This window comes from Lithobates pipiens, unplaced genomic scaffold (assembly GCF_037356315.1).
Source record: "Lithobates pipiens isolate NorthernLeopardFrog02 unplaced genomic scaffold, aLitPip1_a1.2 Scaffold_22, whole genome shotgun sequence".
Taxonomy (NCBI): domain Eukaryota; kingdom Metazoa; phylum Chordata; class Amphibia; order Anura; family Ranidae; genus Lithobates; species Lithobates pipiens.
The window spans coordinates 181,585,443-181,607,697 of record NW_027507784.1 but is presented as its reverse complement, the minus strand read 5'-3'; the positions used below and the strand labels follow the sequence as shown (position 1 = coordinate 181,607,697).

Sequence of the window (22,255 nt, the reverse complement as noted above, 5' to 3'; positions counted from 1 at the left end):
CACTGTCTCTTATGAGTGCGGCAAGAGGTTCTATCGCAATTGCGAAAAGCAAGGGGGACAGCGGGCACCCCTGCCTCGTCCCCCTGGCCAAGTCAAAATCGTCAGACATCTTGTCCACCATCCTAATGTTAGCCTTCGGGGAGGCGTACAGTAGTTTAACCCAGGCCACGAATCGTTGCCCGAAACCAAACTTGCCTAGCAACGCCCATATATACCTCCAGCTTATACTGTCAAACGCCTTATTAGCGTCAAGGGACAGAAGTGCCCTACTCTCCCCATTGTCTGCCTGCAGCTGCATATTTAAGAATAGTCTTCTAAGGTTCTTTGCCATGGACTTATGTGGCATAAAGCCAGCCTGATCTTGGTGAATAATAGTGGACACTATCCCGTTTACCCGGAGTGCCAGGACCTTGGCCAGAATCTTTACATCGCTTTTCAGCAAAGATATGGGTCTGTATGACCCCGGATCCTTCCCTGGTTTGAGCAGTAAAACAATATTGGCCTTTGTCATAGATTCAGGGAGGGCACCTTCCGCCATGCACGCATTAAACACCTTCAATAGTTCAGGCAAAATATCCTCCCCGTATTGTGTGTATACCTCCATGGGAATACCATCTGCCCCCAGCGCCTTGCAGGTGGGGAAAGAGCCGGCATCCGCTATCAATTCCTCTAGAGTGATTGGGGCGTCAAGTTGTCGCATGGCCTCTTCCGAGAGCCCGGGTAAATTTATAGTGGCCAAGTATGATTTCAGATTGTCATCCGAGTAGGTTTCCCTTGACCTATAAAGGTCCTTGTAGAAGTCAGCCAGCTCGGATATAATGATCTCCTGAGAATTGACCACCTTGCCATTTTTGGCTCGAATGGCCCCAATGGCCGGAGACATCTGTTGTGCTTTTGCGATCCCGGCAAGTAGGCGCCCCGTCTTTTCCCCCTCCTCATAGAACGCCAGTTTCGTAAAAAATCATTTAAGCTCCGCAGTGGAGGATCTCAAGCAGTCCAGAGAATCCTGAGCCGAGTCAGTAGGTCCTGTGACATATGCTATTTCCAACCTTTTCACCAAGTCTCCCGCCTGCTCTAGCAGTGCCGAGGAGTTCTGCTTTACTAAGTGTATCTCGTGGAGGAACACCCCCCGCATGAATGCCTTAAAAGTTTCCCACGTCAAAAGGTCGTTGGGGTGATGTCGGTGTGTCTGGAAGAAACCCTGGATTTGGGATGCTATCCTATCCAGTGAGGGGAACAGCTTGAGCCAGAAGGCATTCAGCTTCCACGGGGCCCTTGGCAGTGTACTGGGGGGCTGAATAATTAGCCATAGAGCCAGGGGGGAGTGATTCGACACTCCCCGAGGGAAGTATTCCACCCCCGAGGCGAACCCCACCATATTGGGGGTACCCACACAGAGGTCTATACGGGACAGGGATCCATGGGTTTTGGAAATACATGAGAACTGCCTACAGTCTGGGTTTCGGATCCGCCATATGTCGGCCCACCCCACTTCCATCATTAATCTACTAAGGGCAGTCCCCGGGAGGCGCCCCCGGGAGGCGCCACCAGGGGATGTCTGTCCATTTTGGGATCCAGGTAGCAGTTAAAGTCCCCCAAAATTAAAACCGGGACCTCCTGTTTATTGGCCAGGTACGATAACAGCAGCTGAAGCACCTCCCGCGAAAACGGGGGGGGGGGGGGGGGTATGTACACAAAAGCAAGAATTAAAGTAAAAGCATATATTTTACAATACAGAAAAACAAATCTGCCAGATACATCTATAAGTGAATCCAGTTCCTGGTATGCCAGTGCCCGGTGTATCAGAACACTCACTCCCCGAGAAAATGAAGTGTGAGTGGAGTGATAGGCCTTCCCTACCCAAGCTTAGTGTAGAAACTTCACCGTGTCCCCCTGCAGATGCGTCTCTTGAAGGCCTATAATGGCCGGATGAATTTTTTTTTAATCCTGCAGAAATCATGGTCCTTTTCAAAGGATCATTTACCCCTCGGACATTCCAAGTCACTATGGGTGTAGTGGACATAATCCGGTTGGATATAATCTACTGTACCTACTGGGGGTTCCCGAGCCTCCAAACATCATTCCCGCAGGAGCCAGACCTGCACTTCTCGAACAAGCAGGAGGGACTGGTAAAGAAAGCGTCAAGGCCATGATAGCAAAAAGAATGTATCCTGTGCACTGGATATGTGATGCAAAGCGATAAAAAGCCTTGTAACTCCGCTGCTGAGCCAAACCGACTAAGCAGCAACAGTAAATGAACTGATCAACTTGTAATCTTGCTCCTGCCAACAGGGCAGGATGAACAATCACTCCGACAACAGAGGGGTGGTCCATGCGTGCCTCCGGCTTGGCGGCCGGGCACACGTAAGCTCGATCACAGCTCAACGTCAACCGTGGTTGTAAAGGGCGGACGTAGAACCACATTCCAACCAAACATAAAACTTGTCACCGTCGAAAGCAAACCGTGGATGGAGATAAGTTCACTGATAATGATCATCAAGTAATGTCCCCTTGGTAACTGTGTAGAAACATCTCAGGTGGATGAGTGCCGGTTCTTCATGAACCCTCTGTAGGTAGACACCATGGAATCAATCCTCTTCTCTGTGGCGGATGACGTTCTCATTGTGGTCAAGCCATCTGGCGGCATCCTGCACATTTTCAAAGAAATGGTTCTGATCCATGGAGGTGATACGAAGCTTCACCAGGAACATCATAGCATATTTCAATTGCAGCCTCTGCAGGCGCTTTTTAATGTCGGCAAACTTAGAGCGTCTGTGCTGCACTTCAGCGGAGAATTCTGGATAGAAGGATATTCTGCTGCTCTGGTATTGCGCTGTGCCCTTCTCTCTGGCCAACCGTAACACAATGTCCCGGGCCCTGTAGTTCAGGAGTCTGACTAACATCGCTCTTGGGGGGCCGCCCGGTGGAAGGGGCCATGGCGGGACTCTGTGCGCCCGCTCCACTGCATACAGAGGGGAGGAAGCCTCCTTGCCAAAAACTTCCTGCAGCCAGTGTTCCATATACTCAGTGGGGTCCCTACCTTCCACCTTCTCCGGCAACCCCACAATCTGGACATTGTTGCGTCTCAAGCGATTCTCAATGTCGTCTGTTCTGTCAAATGCAAGGTGCGCTTGCTGCGTTGCCATCCGCACATCACGGTTCAGGTGAGGCAGTTGGTCTTCCATGTCACTCACCCTCCCCTCCACTGCCGTGGTTCTCTCCCTGATTTTCTGAATATCATGGCGTAGCAAGGTCTCTTTCAGCCCCCCAAATTTCTCCTTAAGGTCATCCACAGAGGCTGTGCATCTCTGTACTGCATGCAAAATCTCACTTAATGTGGGCTGGGGTGCATCATCTGTCTGCTCATCAAGCATGCCAGGCATAGGATCAGGAATAGAATCCATAGGAGCACTATCGTCCTCTCCATCAGCATGAATTGGGGAGGCCTGTTCTGTAATGGATGCTGAGCGCAGTGATGCTTCTGGGGACATGTCCTGTGTGCCTGTAAGCTTCTGGGCATAATATAGCAAGTCCCTGGGTTGATCTTTGGCTGGGGGGGGGGTTTAGAGGACTTACCCCCCTGAGCAGCTTTCTTGTCCTGGCTTCGCGGCGTGCTCTGTGGCTGAGACTGCCAGGCGCCATATTGGCTGTGTGCAGCGGCCGCTGCAGCGGCTTCTCCCCGGTGTTTGCGGGTCATCACGCCTGTTGTGAGAGCAACGGCGAGGTCCCTGAGGGTCTGGGCGACGCTGTGCAGTAAATCCAACCTGATTTCAGCGGTAGTGTCGACGGGGAGAGGATCGGTACAGGATTACCAGCGGGAGCTCTGTAAAACACTGCTGCTCACATGCCCAGTCAGGCCACGCCCCCACCTAATTGTTAGGGTTTACATACACTTTAACCGCTAGCCAACCAGCTGCCGCAGTTATACTGCAGCAGGTTGGCACAGCTGCACAAATCGCCGTAGGTATACATCGGGTCTTTAAGGCGCTATTGCAGGCACGTACGCAGCTTGTCCCCGAAGCCGATGCCCGTACCCAGCGGGCGCGATGTCCGCCAGGCAGCTGCGATTGCTTGTGACTGAACGAGAACAGGGATGTGTGTGCGTAAACAAACAAATCCCGGTTCTGTCAGGGGAGAGGAGACAGATTGTCTGTTTCTACTATGTAGGAACAATGATCTGTCTCCTCCTCTAGTCACTCCCACCCCTACAGTTAGAAGACACATTGAGGGAACACATTTAACCCCTTGTTTGCCCCCTAGTGTTAATCCATTCCCTGCCAGCAACATTTATACAGTACTCAGTGGCTACTTTTAGCTCTGATCACTGTATAAATGTCAGTGGTCCCAAAAAAGTGTCAAAAGTGTCCGATCTGTCTGCCACAATGCCACAGTCCCTATAAAAATCGCAGATTGCTGCCATTACTAGTACAAAAAAACAAACAAATAAGACTAAAAATGACATACATCTATCCCTTATTTTATAGACGCTATAACTTTTGCGCAAATCAATCAATATATGCTTATTGTGATTTTTTTTACCAAAAATATGTAGAAGGATACATATCGGCCTAAACTGACAAAGACTGTTTTTTTGGGGGTTTTTTTGGGGATATTTTTCATAACAAAAAGTACAAAATATTGGGGGTTATTTACGAAAGGCAAATCCACTTTGCACTACAAGTGCACTGCAAGTGCACTTGAAAGTGCACTTGTAAGTGCAGTCGCTGTAGATCACCGTAGATTTGAGGGGAAGCTCTGAAATTAGGGGAAGCTCTGCTGATTTTATCATCCAATCATATGCAAGCAAAAATGCTGTTTTTTGTTTTCCTTGGATGTCCCTCTCAGATCTACAGCACCTGCACTTGCAAGTGCACTTTTAAGTGCACTTGCAGTGCACTTGTAGTGCAAAGTGGATTTGCCTTTCGTAAAAAAAAAACATTGTGTTTTTTTAAAGTGTCCCTCTTTTTTTGTTTATAGTGCAAAAAATAAAAACCGCAGAGGTGATCAAATACCACCAAAAGAAAGCTGTATTTGTGGGGAAAAGGGGACATGAATTTTGTTTGTGTAAAACATCGCAGGACCATGCAATTTTCAGTTAAACCGATGCAGTGCCACATCGCAAAAGATGGCCTGGTCAGGAAGGGGGCAAATCCTTCTGGGGCTGAAGTGGTTAAGTACCGTATGTCTGCACTGTGAACCAAGAAAATAACGTAATGTCAAAGTTTCACAGCAGGCACCATGCCTGCTTCTACCTTTGCTGAAGCATGTGTGCATTCCCTCCTGACCTCTGAGACACAATGCACTTGCCAGGCCTAACCTATGTCACATGGAGACTGAGTGGTGATGCCAAGTCCTATGAAAATATTGACTTTCAGAAAGTTTTTTTCACAGATATGTGGGTCAGCACTAGGAGACAATTTGGTGTGCTGTATGCCAATGTGCTAACATGAAATACGCTGAAAGGAAAAAAAGCAGCATGAGCTCATAAGTCTAAATGATGAGCTCTAAGTCTGCTGCTGCGTTTTCATTATCCGTGCTCAGGCTGCATTGCTTAACCGCAGGAGAGAGTAATCAATTCACCAACCTGGCTCATCTTTTTATCAGGGCTTTGTAAAGCTCAGTATTGTAAGAAACACCCTGATGACCAGCCTGGGCCTGTTCAATTGACCTCACCCATCTCCCAGCCTGGGGGAACTTTCTCCTCCTGTCTCTTTCATTTCTCTTCTCCTTGTCTTTCTTTCCATCTCTCTCTTCCCCCCTGCTCCTTGCCCCCCCCCCTTTTTATCTCATTAAATTACCAGTTTAAGCTTTGTTGCCATATATTCCTGTGGACTGTTCTACACTCCAGCTCATGTGCCTTAAGGTTCATTAAGGCACCCTGCGTTGACCCCTGCCCTTGGCTGGAGGATCCCTGTTGATCCACAGTTTATTCTTTTAAGAAAAAAGGGAAAAACACAACCCATAGGTGTAGTTAAACATGTTGTTTTGTCTTGAGCCTACTGCTGTTATCCCCTGTGCTGTAATGTTGCATTTGTATCCTTTTTTTATATATTCCAATAAAAATATTGTACCAGAAAGAAACACCCTGTGACAGTTAATCCTGTGACAGTTAATCCTGTGACAGTTAAAATACCTTCCATGTAATCATTTTAAATTCTGTAATTAGATGCCCAATTGTTTCAGCTTAAAAAAAATAGTCAGCTGTAATGATTCAATTAAAGAAAGCATAAGCAAGAAAGCATGTTTTTTTTTTTTGTTGTTGAAAAAAATTATGAAAATAAGATAAGGGGAGCCCCTTATTGTACAGTAAATGACACTGATCAGCAGGGATCATGTTTGACCTGCACTAAAAGGATTCTAGCTTTCTTAATAAAACAAAATAAATAGAATTCAGTGACCTAGTCATGTTAAAATTCATTCAAATAAAATAGGTATTATAGTACTGGGCAGAACAGTTAAATACTAATTTGTTGGTGTTGTTTTGGCTGCAGGGGTGTCATGTACATTTAAGCATTGTGGATAGTATTTTTCTTGTCACATTAAACAATTGAAAAGCAGGCAGGCTCGACAAAATAATGGTAAGGGTGTTAGCTGAAAACCAGAATGCCGCCCTGCAGATGGCTTCTGGAGACACTTGGCAAGCTGTCACCCAGGAAGTCGACAAAGTTCTCGAGTCATTGAGTGTGCAGAGACTCCCTCTAATGGAGCCAAACCTTTTTCCCTATAGAGCAGGTCAATTACATAGGTGATTGTTCTAGTGGGGCCACTTTTCTTTATTCCTCCTGAAGGCAGAACAAGAAGGTGGTTGGATATCTGCAGTCTGCTATGGCCTCAATGTAAACCTACAAAGTCCCTCCCACCTCCAGTGGATGAATTTCACTGTTCTATATGACTCTGAAAGGTGGAGAAACTATCTCTTGGCTTAGATGTAAAGAGATCACCTTCAGAGTAAAGGATTGTAATGGTGTCATACCACCTAGTCCAGGTAAAGGGAAAGGAAAGGTTCTTTATAGTTAAGGCTCCTAACTCTGCCACCCTCCCAGCAGAAGTGGTTGCTAACAGAGAGTCAGACTAAAGCGCAAGGACGTTAAGTGAACAATCTTCCCTCAGGCTAACACTCAGGGATGAAAGAAAGTCCTACACTATTGGGACATCCTATTTAAAAAAACATGGCTTTCTTTCAGGATGGAGACATCTGGCCACTTTGAAAATGGCACAACCAACTTAGTAGCCCATTATTCAGCAGTACATGCAGAAAGTGCTAAAATACAGTCTGTCAACAAATAAACACTTAAGCCTTTATCCAGGAAAAATCCAGGCCTCTGGAAAAATTCTAAGATATGGAAGGCCATTGCTTTATCTGGCAGATAGAGGACAATACAGGCGGAATCTACAAATCTGTTGTAAGTCCTGTTTGTGATTTCCTTCCTGGAGAAAAGTAGTGTAGAAATTACTCTGGATAAGCAACCTTGGGCCATTAGGTTGTGCCTTTCTAAAAGCAGACCATCAATTGGAGATTCAAAGGGCATTTTTTGTAGTAGATCTGTGAGATTTGGCAATGGTGCTGAGTTCTTCACATTCAGTTGTAACAGGAAGGAAAATCAAGGGTGGTTTGGCAAGTAAGGCATAATCATTATGACTTTGACTCTGACAAAAATCTCAGAAGAAATTTGATTCTTGACCAAAAGAAAGGCATACCTGTAATCAAGGGCCAATGTCCTTGGCTTGAGAATATTTTTTTTTATATACAGTGGTGTGAAAAAGTGTTTGCCCCCTTCCTCATTTCCTGTTCCTTTGCATGTTTGTCACACTTAAGTGTTTCGGAACATCAAACCAATTTAAACAATAGTCAAGGACAACACAAGTAAACACAAAATGCAATTTGTAAATGAAGGTGTTTATTATTAAAGGTGAAAAAAAATCCAAACCATCATGGCCCTGTGTGAAAAAGTGATTGCCCCCTAAACCTAATAACTGGTTGGGCCACCCTTAGCAGCAACAACTGCAACCAAGCATTTGCGATAACGTGCAATGAGGCTTTTACAGCGTCCTGGATGAATTTTGGCCCACTCATCTTTGCAGAATTGTCCTAATTCAGTTACATTAGCGGGTTTTTGAGCATGAACGGCCTTTTTAAGGTCATACCACAACATCTCAATAGGATTCAGGTCAGGACTTTGGCTAGGCCACTCCAAAGTCTTCATTTTGTTTTTCTTCAGCCATTCGGTGGTGGACTTGCTGGTGTGTTTAGGATCATTGCCCTGCTGCAGAACCCAAGTTCGTTTCAGCTTGAGTACACGAACAGATGGTCGGACATTCTCCTTCAGGATCTCTTGGTAGACAGCAGAATTCATAGTTCCTTTTATCACGGCAAGTCTTCCAGGTCCTGAAGCAGCAAAACAGCCCCAGACCATCACACTACCACCACCATATTTTACTGTTGGTATAATGTTCTTTTTATGAAATGCAGTGTTCCTTCTACGCCAGATATACTTGGACACACACCTTCCAAAGAGTTTCACTTTTGTCTCATCGGTCCACAGAATGTTGTCCCAAAAGTCTTGGGGATCATCAAGATGTGTTGTGGAGAAATTGAGATGAGCTTTGATGTTCTTTTTGCTCAGCAGTGGTTTTCTCCTTGGAACTCTGCCATGCAGGCCATTTTTGCCCAGTCTTTTCCTGATGGTGGAGGCATGAACGCTGACCTTAACTGAGGCAAGTGAGGCCTGCAGTTCCTTGGACGTTGTTGTGGGGTCTTTTGTGACCTCTTGGATGAGTCGTCGCTGCGCTCTTGGGGTAATTTTGGGCGGCCGGCCACTCCTGGGAAGGTTCACCACTGTTCCATGTCTTTCCCATTTGTGGATAATGGCTCTCACTGTGGTTCGCTGGATTCCCAAAGCTTTGGAAATGGCTTTATAACCCTTTCCAGACTGATAGATCTCAAATACTTTCTTTCTCAATTGTTCCTGAATTTCTTTGGGTCTCGGCATGATGTGTAGCTTTTAAGGATCTTCTGGTGGACCTTACTGTGTCAAGCAGCTCCTATTTAAGTGATGCCTTGATTGTGAACAGGTGTGGCAATAATCAGGCCTGGCTGTGGCTAGAGAAATTGAACTCAGGTGTGGACAACCACAGTTATAGTATGTTTTAACAAGGGGGGCAATCACTTTTTCACACAGGGCCATGATGGTTTGGATTTTTTTTCACCTTTAATAATAAACACCTTCATTTACAAATTGCATTTTGTGTTTACTTGTGTTGTCCTTGACTATTGTTTAAATTGGTTTGATGTTCCGAAACACTTAAGTGTGACAAACATGCAAAGGAACAGGAAATGAGGAAGGGGGCAAACACTTTTTCACACCACTGTATATATATGTTTATTGGGTTTTACAGAAAAAACACATCTCCATTCTGGCTACCAGTGAACCTATCGCCTAGAAACTGAGTTGTTGACAGAAGAGACATTTCTAGGACTATTTCTATCCAACTATGTATGATCAGTATTTTATCTTATGGGAGCAAAATTGTGTTGTTCTGTGAGAGCGGTGTGTGGCTTTGCATGTGTTTGTGAGGAGTCTATTTGGGAGTGACAGATCCAAGAATGACTGGCACCAGCAGCTAGATGGATGTGACAGAAGTCTTGGAGCAGTGTACAAATTGTAAATGAGTGTTGTTCTGTGTATCCAAGAGTGCCCCTAAGTGAACCAATGATGGAAGGGGAGACAGGCTGCTATTCTTGTGACAGATAATCCACCTGAACCTCTGAAGAGATCTTTCTCCCTGTGGAGCTACAGTCTTGTTTTGTTTTTTGTGAGGACTAAGATGTTATCTAAATAATGGTGGATGTGGATGCCTTCTTTCTTAAGATTACTTTTGTAAAAAACATAAGGAAGGAAGGAACTGATAGTTTGTTTCCCCAATTCTGAAAAAGCATTGATAACACTGAAAATCTGTCTGCATTGGAATATGGAAATATATATATTGCAATATCTACCAATATAATACTTTCAGGTCAAGGACCAGCCTCCAATGTCTTGTTTATTTTTTGACCATGAATAATAGTGAGTACATGCCTTTGGATTTCTGCCTTTGGAAACATCTCTTACTGCTCAATGGGATATAATTTTTTTACATGATCAGGTCCAAAAGACCTGCTGTATGGTTTTGCATACGCAGGATCCCATTTCAAGATGGAAGCATGGGAACAGAACGGCGCAAAGAGCATTTTGCTCAAACTCCGGCAAAATAGACAACGTTGGACTCCATGGACTAGTAAATATGTTTTATTTATAGTTTCATAGTTAGTATGGTTCAATAAAGACACATTGCACACTCACATCAGTCCCTACCCTCAAGGAGCCCACAATCCAAGGTCCCCATTCATATACTAGGGCCAATTTTGGACAGAAGCCAATTAACCTACCTGCATGTCTTTGGATTGTGGGAGGAAACCGGAGTACCTGGAGGAAACCCACGCAGGCACAGGGAGAACATGCAAGCTCCTGGCAGGTAGTGTTGTGGTTGGGATTCAAACCAGTGACCCTTCTTACTGCTAGGTGAGAGTGCTAACCACTACACCACTGTGCCGCCACATTATTCATACGGGGACAATTATTAGAAAGTTTAATTTTGGTTTTAAGTAGATAACATGAAGCTCCTGTTTAAAGACTTTGGCCTATAAAACCTTCAACAATATCCTTGTGGGTGCACTTACTATGGCTGTGTAGCTAATTGGTTCTAATTGCAAAGGGCTACAGTAAATGCAGTACACCTTATAGCCAAACATTTGCAGGCATCTTACTGTTACACCTACCATTACAGACAGAAAGTATGTGGACGCCCCTCCAAATTATTGAGTTCAAGGGAGCCAATGAAATGTACTGTTAATGCAACATCTTAGAATATTGTGCATCTCTAACCTTGTGGCAGCAGTTCAAGAAATGTAATTTTCTGTTCCTGCATGACAAGCAAGTGCGCAAAGCTAGGTCTAAAAATACATGGTTTGATAAGGATGAGTATGGATGGAAATCGAGTGACCTGCACAAAGCCCTGACCTTAGCCCTAATAAACATTTTTGGGGTGAATTGCAATGTTGATCGCAGATCATATTTTCTCATCTAACATTGGTATCTCACATATGCTGTTTTGGCTAATTTGGCCCAATTTCTCACAGACAAACTGCAATATTTTATGGAAAGCCTTCCAAGTAGAGTGGAGACTGGTGTAGCTACAAAGGTGAGGGGCAACACCATGGTTTCAGAATGGTATTGAATAGCCAGTAAGGGTAAATTATTGGTGTAATCATGTTTGGCCATACATTGCATAATCTATGCTAATTTTAATATTTCCATCATCAATTGTGTTTTCAGAGCATGTGTGTGTGGTACCCCTTAAGGCACCCGTGAACAGTGGTTTTTACATATGTTCTACTTGAAAATCCCTTTTAGCTGCAGGTATGCTTGTATTTCACATCCTGCTACCAATGTTGATTTCCTGTGAGGCAGAGTAATCGTTGGTTTCTGAGAAGGTTTTCATTTATGTAGGTAATGGTATAGCTAGTAGCACTCCTTATGAATGCCAGGAACCATTTATAGCCAAACGGGTAGTTCACCGGCCTAGTCCAATCAACATGGAATGTGACAAGGCAGATGTTGAGTGTTCAGAACATGATAGGAGGTATGGAAATGTGTTAAACAATAAACACACTATTCTACAGATTTATCCAATCCCATGGTTCCATTAAGTCTGAGACAGCTAGAAGTTTGAGAACATGACTGATGGTGTAAACTGATGTCTAAGCACCAGGGTGGAGATGTTAAAACATAATGATAAATAGGTCACACAAAGTAGCTGGGAGCTGAGGAAGGGGTATTTAAAAAGTGTAGGTGAGGAGGAGACCACAAAAAGACCCTAGAAGTGTGATAATGTTAATTTATAGTACAATGTGCAGGCAGGTAACATGGGAAGGGGAAGACCTGCAATTGTGAATTTTATGAAATGTGGCCTGGTCTAGTAAATCACAAGAATAACTCACCAGAGTTACATATATATACTACCAGTTAAACAGCACATATATATTCTGCATATTTAAAATTGTGGAATTAGTGGTTTGATAGTTCCTCGTTACATTTACGTCCAATGTTATCATAAACTAAATTATTAAATTATTTCCAAAGAATCCTTATACAAAAAAGGTTTACTTCACAGAATATATGTGATTGTTAATGTTTATGTTAAAGAGTTACTATGACAGTAATAGTATAGACAGTAGTATTTTGTAGAAAAAAATAAGAGATTTAAAAATACATACACTGCACAGTGGAGAGGTGAAAAAAGATTTCCACAAATATTACGGAAAGGCTTTTGTTCCAAAAGTACCTCTAAACAATTTTCATTGCCTGCAGAAAAACAGTATTAATAGGGATTAATAGGGCAGGGTTTTGCTGTATGTTAAAGCACAGACATATCTGTGTTTTTTGAGTTTCACATTTACATGCTTGACTTACCATTATATGATGACCAATGCAAAAGCGTATACCCGGAATTGTCCTTGAAGCTGTAGTCTTCTTCTGAAAGTGCAATCTGCAACAATTCACTAAGCAGTGTAGAATGTCCCTGAGAAGTGGCATAATGAAGCGGCGTCCGTCCCTTTAGATCTGTACATAATACCGATGCTTCCTGATCCAGTAACATCTGAATGCATTCTTCATGGCCTGTCATTACCTAAGAATAAATGTCACAATCATAGTTTGATTGGTGTACACTGCAAAATCAAAACAGGAAACGTTCACACACAAGAAATCTAAGTAAGTTTAATGTATCATCCTGGAGTTTTGTTTAAATAATTTTTCATTGTTTTGTAGGAAAAGAAGTGGTGTTGTATGAATTTTCATTAACAGTACAGATGTTCAGTATTTGTTTGTGTTTGAAAACACAATGAACTTACTCCTCTGTGCAAAGCTGTACATCCATATATATCCATTGCATCTACGGATGCTTCTTTTTCAAGTAACAAGGAAACAGCATCGATGTGCCCATATTCAACTGCGAGCATCAAAGGTGTTCTGTTGATTAAAAAAATAAAATAAAATACAGAAGGCAAAACAAAATTCTCTCGTATACTCTCGTCTAACTAAAAAAAAAACTATTTAAAACATAAACATAGATACACACAAATATTCACAGGTATACAACTGATAGTTTCAATCAATATATCAATATACTGTACTGTAGTTTTATTTTTTATTTTTTGGAGGGGGGGGGGGGGTGCAAGTATATGGTCTTGCCTAGGGCATAAAATAGTCTAGGACCAGCCCTGACACTAGGTACTCTAAAGCACCAACAATGAAACAATCCACACAATAGCAATGTAATTTTTTTTTCCAATATTCAAACTAATGGAGCTTCTAAAATTACAACTTAACCAATTAAGAATCTAAGGTGTACCTTTTACATCCTGGAGTGCTTCCTCACTGAGGACATGCCCATGTGTGAAGCTGCTGGGACCTGTTGTAAATTGAACAACACAGTTCTCAAACTGTGTAGCAAAGCTGCCATAAATAGTTGTTTTCAGTAGCTGGAGTGCGATCCGCACCTGGGTGACACCCGCCAGAGGGGTGACACCATCCCAAGGGTAGCGAAAGCCCTGGCTCCCTTTGGCTCAATACCTTCCCTTTTGACAGAACGGCATTTTGCCTTGTTAACATATGCAGAGTGTCGTTCTGCCTGTGTACTGTGTAATCGTCAGGTGCTGGCAGACATGATCCATGATATCTGCCGCTGGGCTCTCACTGTGATTACTCGCGTGTTCCCCAGACCCGGAAGTATCAGATCACGTACTAGGTAAATGCACGGTGGGCGGTCAGCAAGTGGATAATTTTTTCCACAGCCACAAAGCATTGCAGCCATGTATATCCCCATCCAGCTGCCTTTGCAGCTTGAGCCCAGGTTCACATTGAGGGCAGGTTTGAAATTGAGCGAGTTCAGCTGAAGCTGCAGTCTGACTTCGAGGGTGATCTGACAGACATATGTGCAGGTTCATGCACAGATGTCTATTCAAATGGCCCCCGAAGTCACCAAAAGTACTACAGGAACTCCTTTTGGGAATCGGTGCGGTGTCACAAAGTCGACATCGCACCAATCCAGACAGTGCCATTGCTGACAATAGCTGGTGATTTGACATGTCAAATCGCATGTCAGAACGGCTCGATGTGAATATGGGCTAAAGGTGACAGTTGGAGGGCAGTAACATGGCTCAACCACCTATTTTCATGACAAGCGTAAATAAGAACTAGGGCCTAAGCTTGTAAAAGAACAATGGGGTTGATTTGCTAAAGTTGGAGCACTCAGAATCCAGTGCAGCTGTGCATGGTAGCCAATCAGCTTCTAACTTCAGCTTGTTCAATTAAACTTTGACACTATAACCTGAAAGCTGACTCATTTCTATGCAGAGCTGAACCAGATTTTGCACGCTCCAGTTTTAGTAAATCAACCCCAATGTGAACACCACGCTCCCTGTATGCTTTTGCAAAACATTGGCAAAGCTGTCACCACGTCTCAAGCTGCTTTTTTATATCCTTAATAATAAAATAACTTAACTTCTGTTTAGCCAATTTTGGAATTAAAACAGAAGCACATGTAATACTGTGCCTCTGTTGCACTTCCCACCACCTCCTTCTCTGGTCACTGTGTCTCCCTACCACCTACCTTACCTCCCAGGTCACAGACCCCCTTCCTTCTCTCAGCATCTTCAAGCTTAAACGTCCTCCTCATACTACCTCCCTCCTCCTTTTGGGCACAGAGCCTCCCATCCACCTCACTCCTGCTGGTCAGAGGACTTCTCTTCTACCCATCTCCATTCATTTTAAATCACTGTCTCTGTGCCACGCACCTCGCCTCTCAGGCACATTCGAGCAGAGAGGGGCACTACAAGCTGTTGTAGGTATCTACAGCATAAACACCTTTCAGCAGTTTTTTCTTTTTTTTTGTTATTATGCTATTGTAGTAATGTTTCATGTAATTAGCAACAGAGACAAATGAACAGACTTCATCCAGGGTCGGACATCTGTGCCTAACTGCAGGTAACTGCTGCATCTGCAGATATACCTACAGCAGTGATTCTCAACCAGGGTTCCGTGGAACCCTGGGGTTCCTCCAAAGGTTGCTAGGGGTTCCTTCAGCATTGGGAAATTTCTGCCTCTCAGATAAGTTCCCACTGACACCATTGATGTTTTTAGCTATCTGTAAGGAGGTAATTCTTCCCAATGACCACAAGTGTAAGGACCATTCTTCCCACTGACCATCACACTATTGTATCATGAGTTGTAGATTTAAAATTTTTAGCAGGGGTTCCCCGAGACCGGAAAACTATTTCAAGGGTTCCTCTGTGTTGAAAAGGTTGAGAAAGGCTGACCTACAGTATGTGAACAGCCATGGCTATTGTCAGCCTGTCATTGCTTTGTACAGACATCCCATCCACACCTATTCACATACTATACATCTGCAATCACAGCTGCAAAATTCTGCGGATTCTTGCCACAAAAATTAGTTGTATGCCCATAAATGCCCTTGTTAAATGTAGTTTGAGGCTACTAGTTAGCTGGCAAGAAATTTGAAATACAGCAGCAAATCATTATATATAGTGAATTATTCATAAGTCAATTAATCTAAGTGTGTTTTTGCCCAAAAGAGGCAATTCATTAGACTGAACAATTATTGGGGACCTTGGTAAAATACAAACTAAAGGGGTTGGATAAAAATGAAAGTGCTAATCAAGGTGTGCAAAACATAATGCTTACTGTTTCTTTTCATCCACCACATTTACAACTTCAGTCTGTTCCGCTATTTCAAGTAATAAACGTAAACATGAGGTATGTCCATTTATAACTAAGGGGAAAAACAAAAAGTTATTATTATATATTATTATATATTATTCTGAATATTATTTACATGGAAAATCTACACGTATTGCCCTTTCAAGAGACTGGTAACAAGTTGACTATAACAAAGTGGCCATGGGGGTTATTTACGAAAGGCAAATCCACTTTGCACTACAAGTGCAAAGTGCACTTGAAATTGCACCGAAAGGGCACTTGGAAGTGCACTAGTTGTAAATTTGAGGGTTAGATCTGAAATGAGGGGAAGCTCTAAAAGTTTTATCATCCAATCATGTGCAAGCTAAAATACTGTTTTCTATTTTCCTTGCATGTCCCCCTCCGATCTACAGCGACTGCACTTCCAAGGGCACTTTCAGTGCAATCTCAAGTGCACTTTGTACTTGTAGTTTGCACTGCAGTTTTGCTAATGTTTCTCATTGATGTATATAATTTTGACAAATAATTAAGAAAACAACAACAACAAAAAAAGAACACAAAACATAAAGCTTGTCCTGGTTCTCACAGTAAAATTATTTGAATTTATAGAATTTAAGGCTACTTTCACACCGAGGCGCTTTACAGGTGCTACAACGCTAAAAATAGCACCTGTAAAGAGCCTCTCCTGTGCCTGAGTGCTTTCACGCTGGAGTGGTGCTCTTGCAGGATGGTAAAAAAAAGTCCCGCAAGTCGCATTTTTGCAGTACTGTAGGAGCGGTGTATACACCGCTCTTAAAGCGCCTCTGCCCATTTCTCACATAAGTGGTGGTGGATTCTGCACGATTTACAGTAGAAGAATTTTTGTATGGACTATGTTTTGCACTATTTTTGTTGCACTTTTTTGTCATAGTTATGGTCACTAATGGTGTCTATATGTTTTATGATATATATAATCTGTGGATAATCCTTGATACCAATGATTTGGATGATTGTTGGTTTATTATTTGTGTATTTTGTTCTATCAATTTGAAGTATCTATACACATTTTTTACATTTTATGATTGCATTTGTATCACTAAGTTTGAGTTAATTCATTGGGGGTTCTTTTTATTTATATTAAACCAGATTAATTTGCACTGAGGTGTGTTAGGTTGCCCAAAGAACAGGGCGGCCCTGTTAGGTGGGCTTTATTTTGATTTATTGTGAGTCAGCGCGGTTCTTAAGTTTTATAAAAACCACATTACCAAGAAAAAAAAACCCCCACCACTTAATTTTATTTTTGTCTTTCTCTGGATCAATGAGGGTTTAATTTGGTCAAAAGAAAAGACATGAGATGTGATAAGGGTTCCAGGAGAGAGAAGTATTCTAGAAAACAAATGGTTGTTTGAAATAAATCAGTTACTTAAATAGTGATTTTTTTCTGTGATTACCAGGTCAAACACATAGGTAAACATTGTAAGTAGGAAATATGTACACTTTTAAAGAAATGTTTCATTTAGGAAATATGCAGGCTGTTTTTGCTATTATGGAAATTGTAGATCTGAAGTCAGTGATTAATGTTCCATTGAACCTCAAGGATCAGCATAGCAGCAAAGTAACTAGCATTATCAGAAGGAAGTCAGCAATAATAGTCAGACATGTAATGTTGCTGATTGCCTCGCATTCAAAATTATACTGTAAAATATTCTTAGTGCTTCGTGAGCAGATCCCCTTTGAACAAATACCCCGAAGGGTCATCTTTTCTGGGTGCAGATTAGAGATATAAACATATATAAATATACCTATTTTCTTTTTTTTCTTTCACCCACCTAACAACTGAACTTTCTCCATCAGCTCACCCCCCACAGTTATTACCTTTTGTACCCTCACTTTTAGATTGTAAACTCTAATGAGCAGGGCCCTCTGATTTCTCCTGTATTGAATTGTACTGTAACTGTATTGTCTGCCGTCATGTTGTAAAGTGCTGCACAAACGCTGTTGGAGCTATATAAATCCTGAATAATAATAATCATAATTATTTTTTTCCACAAACAATACATTACACATTAACACCTTGAACAGTAATCAACTAAAATTTGATATGAGTTAAACAGCGTAGAAGTAGCAGAAGTAGCAAGTTGCTGGCATATCCCCAGGACAATTGTAAGGACATTTGTCCTGTAGCCTCCAGGAATCCCTATAGCCGCAGATTGTTACAGCGGCTCCGATCATCAAGCTCCTCCAGGTGCAGCTGTATGGATGTGACATGGGCAGCCTGTGATGTCTGGGCTCTTTCTAACTGTGAGATGCAGTTCTCCACAGAGGTCAAGGATGTTTCACCTGTTGAAATTCTGTCCAAGAGCTGCTGTACTTCAGCCTGCACTGCATGCAAGTCTCTTCAATGTGCCTCTTCCAGTCAAAGGACTAGTGCCTCCATGTCAGTCTTTGTTGGAAGAGCTTGAAGAAGGGCCCTGAGGTCGGGTTCTTCCAACACAGAGGGTGAGGTAGCAGATGGTCTTGGAGAGTTCAGTGGACAAGAAACCAGGGTGTCTGGGAAGACAGATAAAGACTCTGTGTCTCCACCATGTGGGCCCTGAATGTAGAGGAGTGTGAACCAAGGAAAAACTGCTGAATCTCAGACCGAGGAGAGGCTTTTTGGAGACTTCGCCTTCCTCCGCTTTGCTGAACTCATTCCGAGAGGTATAGCTGCATAGAAAAGACTAAAATGCTGAAGAGATGGCTGGAGCTCTAGCAGTACACAACTGCCACTACCGCCATGTCCAGACCACGTCCCCGTTCTGGGCTTTTTCCAGCCAGAAAACGCCCCTGCCATGTGTGCATGGACACATAGGTAAACATCCTGGGGAGTTTATTGGCTGCAGAAAAAAAAACGTCTGAAGCTAATAACAGCTGCTGTAAAAATGTCCAGTGTGCATGAGGCCTTAGAAGAAAGGTAAAAACAACAGAGTATAGGGTAGGAAGGTACTAAACCATATCTAAGAAGGAGGAAGAAGAAGAGAAAAAAAACATTGGAGGGGGTTAGGGTGAGGATACCAGGGGATTGAGGGATTTTAGGGATTGTGATCTCTCCTCATTTAGTGACGGGAGAAAATAGCATTTCTCTACAGGTCCCTAAGACATTCGGGGAAAGAAGAGAGTAATATTGTCGAGTAAATTGAAAATTGTGCCAGTAAAACCATGTTTTACGACACTGCTCTTCTTTGCATTTCAAAGCTGCTATCTGACCTATCTGTTGTATTTCATTAACCACAGGGATTTGCTGACCAGGGATATACTTTACTGATCATAAAGTGTATATAAAAGTAGACAACTTAAAAGAACATCCGCGCCAATACTGGCACCCTTCAGTTTTAAAACTCTATGAGGAATCTGTGTCTTCTTGGTGTCCTTTAAAGCAGGGGTGTCCAAACTTTTTTCAAAGAGGGCCAGATTTGATGAAGTGAACATGGGTGAGGGCCGACCATTTTGCCTGACATTTTTTGAACCATTAAAATTCGGTCTTAGACCCCTTTCACACCACACCGGCCATTGCGTCGGCGGTAAAACGCCGCTATTTTTAGCTGTGTTTTACCGCCGGATTTGCGGTGGATTTGCAGCGCATTTCGGCTGCTAGCGGGCGCTTTTACCCCCGCTAGCGGCCGCGAAAGGGTTAAAACCGCCGGCAATACGCCACAATAGCGGTGTTTTGCCGGCGGTATTACAGCGCTGCCCCATTGATTTCAATGGGGAGCAGCGGTGGAGGAGCGGTAAACACACCGCTCCTTCACCGCTCCAAAGAAGCTGCTGGCAGGACTTTTTTGACGTCCTGCCAGCGCACCGCTGTAGTGTGAAAGCCCTCTGGGCTTTCACACTACACACAATGGTGCAGCTTCTTTAGGGCGGATTGCAGGCGCTATTTCTAACGCTATAGCACCTGCAAAACGTCCTGGTGTGAAAGGGGTGTAAGTGTGTTAGTTTGAGCACTAATACACAGCCCAACAAGAATTCTCTTGCCTTTGTGGCTGTGTGTGGTAAAGAGATGAGCTTGGTCGCATTATTTGGGCATACCGTATTTATTGGTGTATAACACGCACCCTCACTTTAAGAGGGAAGTTTCAAGAAAAAAAAAAATTTAAATAAAGAACTGTGAAGCAACATAATGGTCAGTGCCCATCAATGCAGCCTAATCAGTGCCCATCTGCAGCCTCACAAGTGCCCATCTGCAGACCCACCATTGCCATGAATGTAGCCTCACCATTACCAGGAATGCAGAACCCACCATTGCCAGGAATGCACTCACCATAACCAGGAATGCACAACCATAGCCAGGAATGCCCCCACCATTGCCACAAATGCCCCCACCATAGCCAGGAATTCACCACCATTTCCAGGAATGCCCCCACCATTGCCAGGAATGCACCACCATTGCCAGGAATGCACCACCATAGCCAGGAATGCACAACCATAGCTAGGAATGCCCCCACCATTGCCAGGAATGCACCATCATAGCCAGGAATGCACAACCATAGCCAGGAATGCACCACCATAGACAGGAATGCACTCACCATTGCCAGGAACGCAGCACCATTACCAGGAACGCAGCACCATTGCCAGGAATACACTGACGAGCCCCAAAGTTTACCTACAGGAGAATCTCCTGTTTACACGGCGGCCTCTTTAATAGAAAGTCCCACCTCCTTTGATGGACAGAACAGTCATCCAATGGCAGCGCCGGAGACGGAACTTCCTATTACAGAGGCCTCCCGTAAACAGGAAATTCTCCGGTGTGTTTACAGCGCTCGTCCTGCCTCCTCCCTGTCCCTTTCAAGGCATATACATCTTGTGTGGCCCCCGGCACTGGGAGATCATCGGGGGGCACAAAAGATATGTCCAAATAACCAGGCGGGCCATTCAAAACCAGAACGGGGGCCGCGATTGGCCCACGGGCAGGACTTTGGACATGCCTGCTTTAAAGAAAATGTTGAACTCCACATGTGTCAAGACTTTTAACAACCTTTGGCAATTAAAATGCATATGTGACTTTATGATATAATGAAGACTAAAGAGAACTTACCAGCAGCATGAAATGGAGTTCTTTGAGTAACTGAGTCATGCACAGTAATGGAAGCTCCTTGACTAATAAGAACTTCAACACACTCTGTGTGCCCTTTAAAAGAAGCAAGATCCAGTGGTGTTCGTCCTTTTTCATCTTTAATATCAACATCTGCATAATTGTTAAGCAGTATTTCTAAAGCTTGATGATGTCCATTGTATGCCTAAATAGTGATAATAGAAATACTAATAAAATGCATTGAGAAATAATCTGCTAACAAAATAAATTAGGACAGTGGTTCTTAAACGTTTGTTGTCATGCCCTCCTTTCGAAGAAACTGAAGCATATGTACTGACACAATTAATTTAGCACACTGGCAGGCTTCCCTTCTCTGCACACTGTAAGGACCTTATTTTGAATTTAACCTCAACACCCCTCCATATTGCACCTAGCAATTTACATAGCACACTGAAAGACTGTTGAGCTAGCAGAATTGTACCTGTGTACAAAGAGTGGACAGATACAGAGTAGCTTGGCAATGTGCTATATGCATACCTCCTAACTGTTCCTGATTTGGAGTGTCTTTGCCTCATTTGGAACAAAGTACCTCTGTCACTCTTTCCTCCTCATTTGTCTCTCAAACGCTACTTTATTCTGATTGTGGGGACTTCCCACTGTCAGAAAACACTGATCAACACTGCAGCCTATTGGCTGCAGTGATGATCAAACAAAAGTTTTCCAGTTTTCCAACAGCCCCGTTTGATAGGAAATGGAAACAGCCATAGATGGACTGAAATTCAGCCGCTTCAGCAGGGGTTCGATCATCTATCATCTATGTCCATTTTTAATTACTTTCAAAGGATAAATACTTGATGAGAAAAACAAACAAGCACATTGCAAGGATTTTAAGAAATTTTGATGCAGAATCCCACCTGTTTTTGCTCTGAAGAAAAAGCTGTTTAATAATGTAATTGTGCATATTGATTCTGAATGGAAGTGACTTTATCATTATGAATTAGCTGATGTACGTGTAGTGTTCTATTGATGTCACCGAAAATTAATTTTTTTTTGCAGAGGATGCCTAAAATTGAACTTGCATCTTAGTGTAGACCGCTGAGAAATCAGTGAAACACAAGCCAGAAATTGAATTTCTTGCGAAGTTCTGTACATAGGCTGCCATATTGTATTGAATTTTACAGAAAATTACAATGTCGCAGATTAAAAAGGAAAGGTAATTTTTAATACCATTCTATTACAATATGGCTTGTGTAGCAAATGTATATATTATACATATATATTTTTTATTTGCTACTTGGTAAAAATAAGTTTTAGCAAAAGGACCCTATTAGCACAAGGATTTCTTGACATTCAGGTTGAGAATTTAGCATATTTCTGTTATCTATCATGC

General features: G+C 43.0%; 1 protein-coding gene across 3 annotated transcripts in view; it reads right to left on the bottom strand.

Moving 5' to 3' along the window:
- The window catches only part of ANKRD44 (ankyrin repeat domain 44), a 254,719-nt gene that overhangs the window by 63,466 nt on the left and 168,998 nt on the right, over positions 1-22,255 (bottom strand). For all 3 annotated transcript variants that reach the window (XR_013261861.1, XM_077448708.1, XM_077448709.1), the window contains exons 18-22: positions 20,869-21,070; positions 15,801-15,888; positions 12,950-13,067; positions 12,510-12,726; positions 12,314-12,401 (exon numbers count right to left, since the gene is read on the bottom strand). Coding sequence is in view for 2 of the 3 variants with exons in the window: in XM_077448708.1 (XP_077304834.1) it covers positions 12,314-12,401; positions 12,510-12,726; positions 12,950-13,067; positions 15,801-15,888; positions 20,869-21,070 (713 nt within the window). In the remaining variant the exon portion in view is untranslated. The remainder of the gene's footprint in view (positions 1-12,313; positions 12,402-12,509; positions 12,727-12,949; positions 13,068-15,800; positions 15,889-20,868; positions 21,071-22,255) is intronic.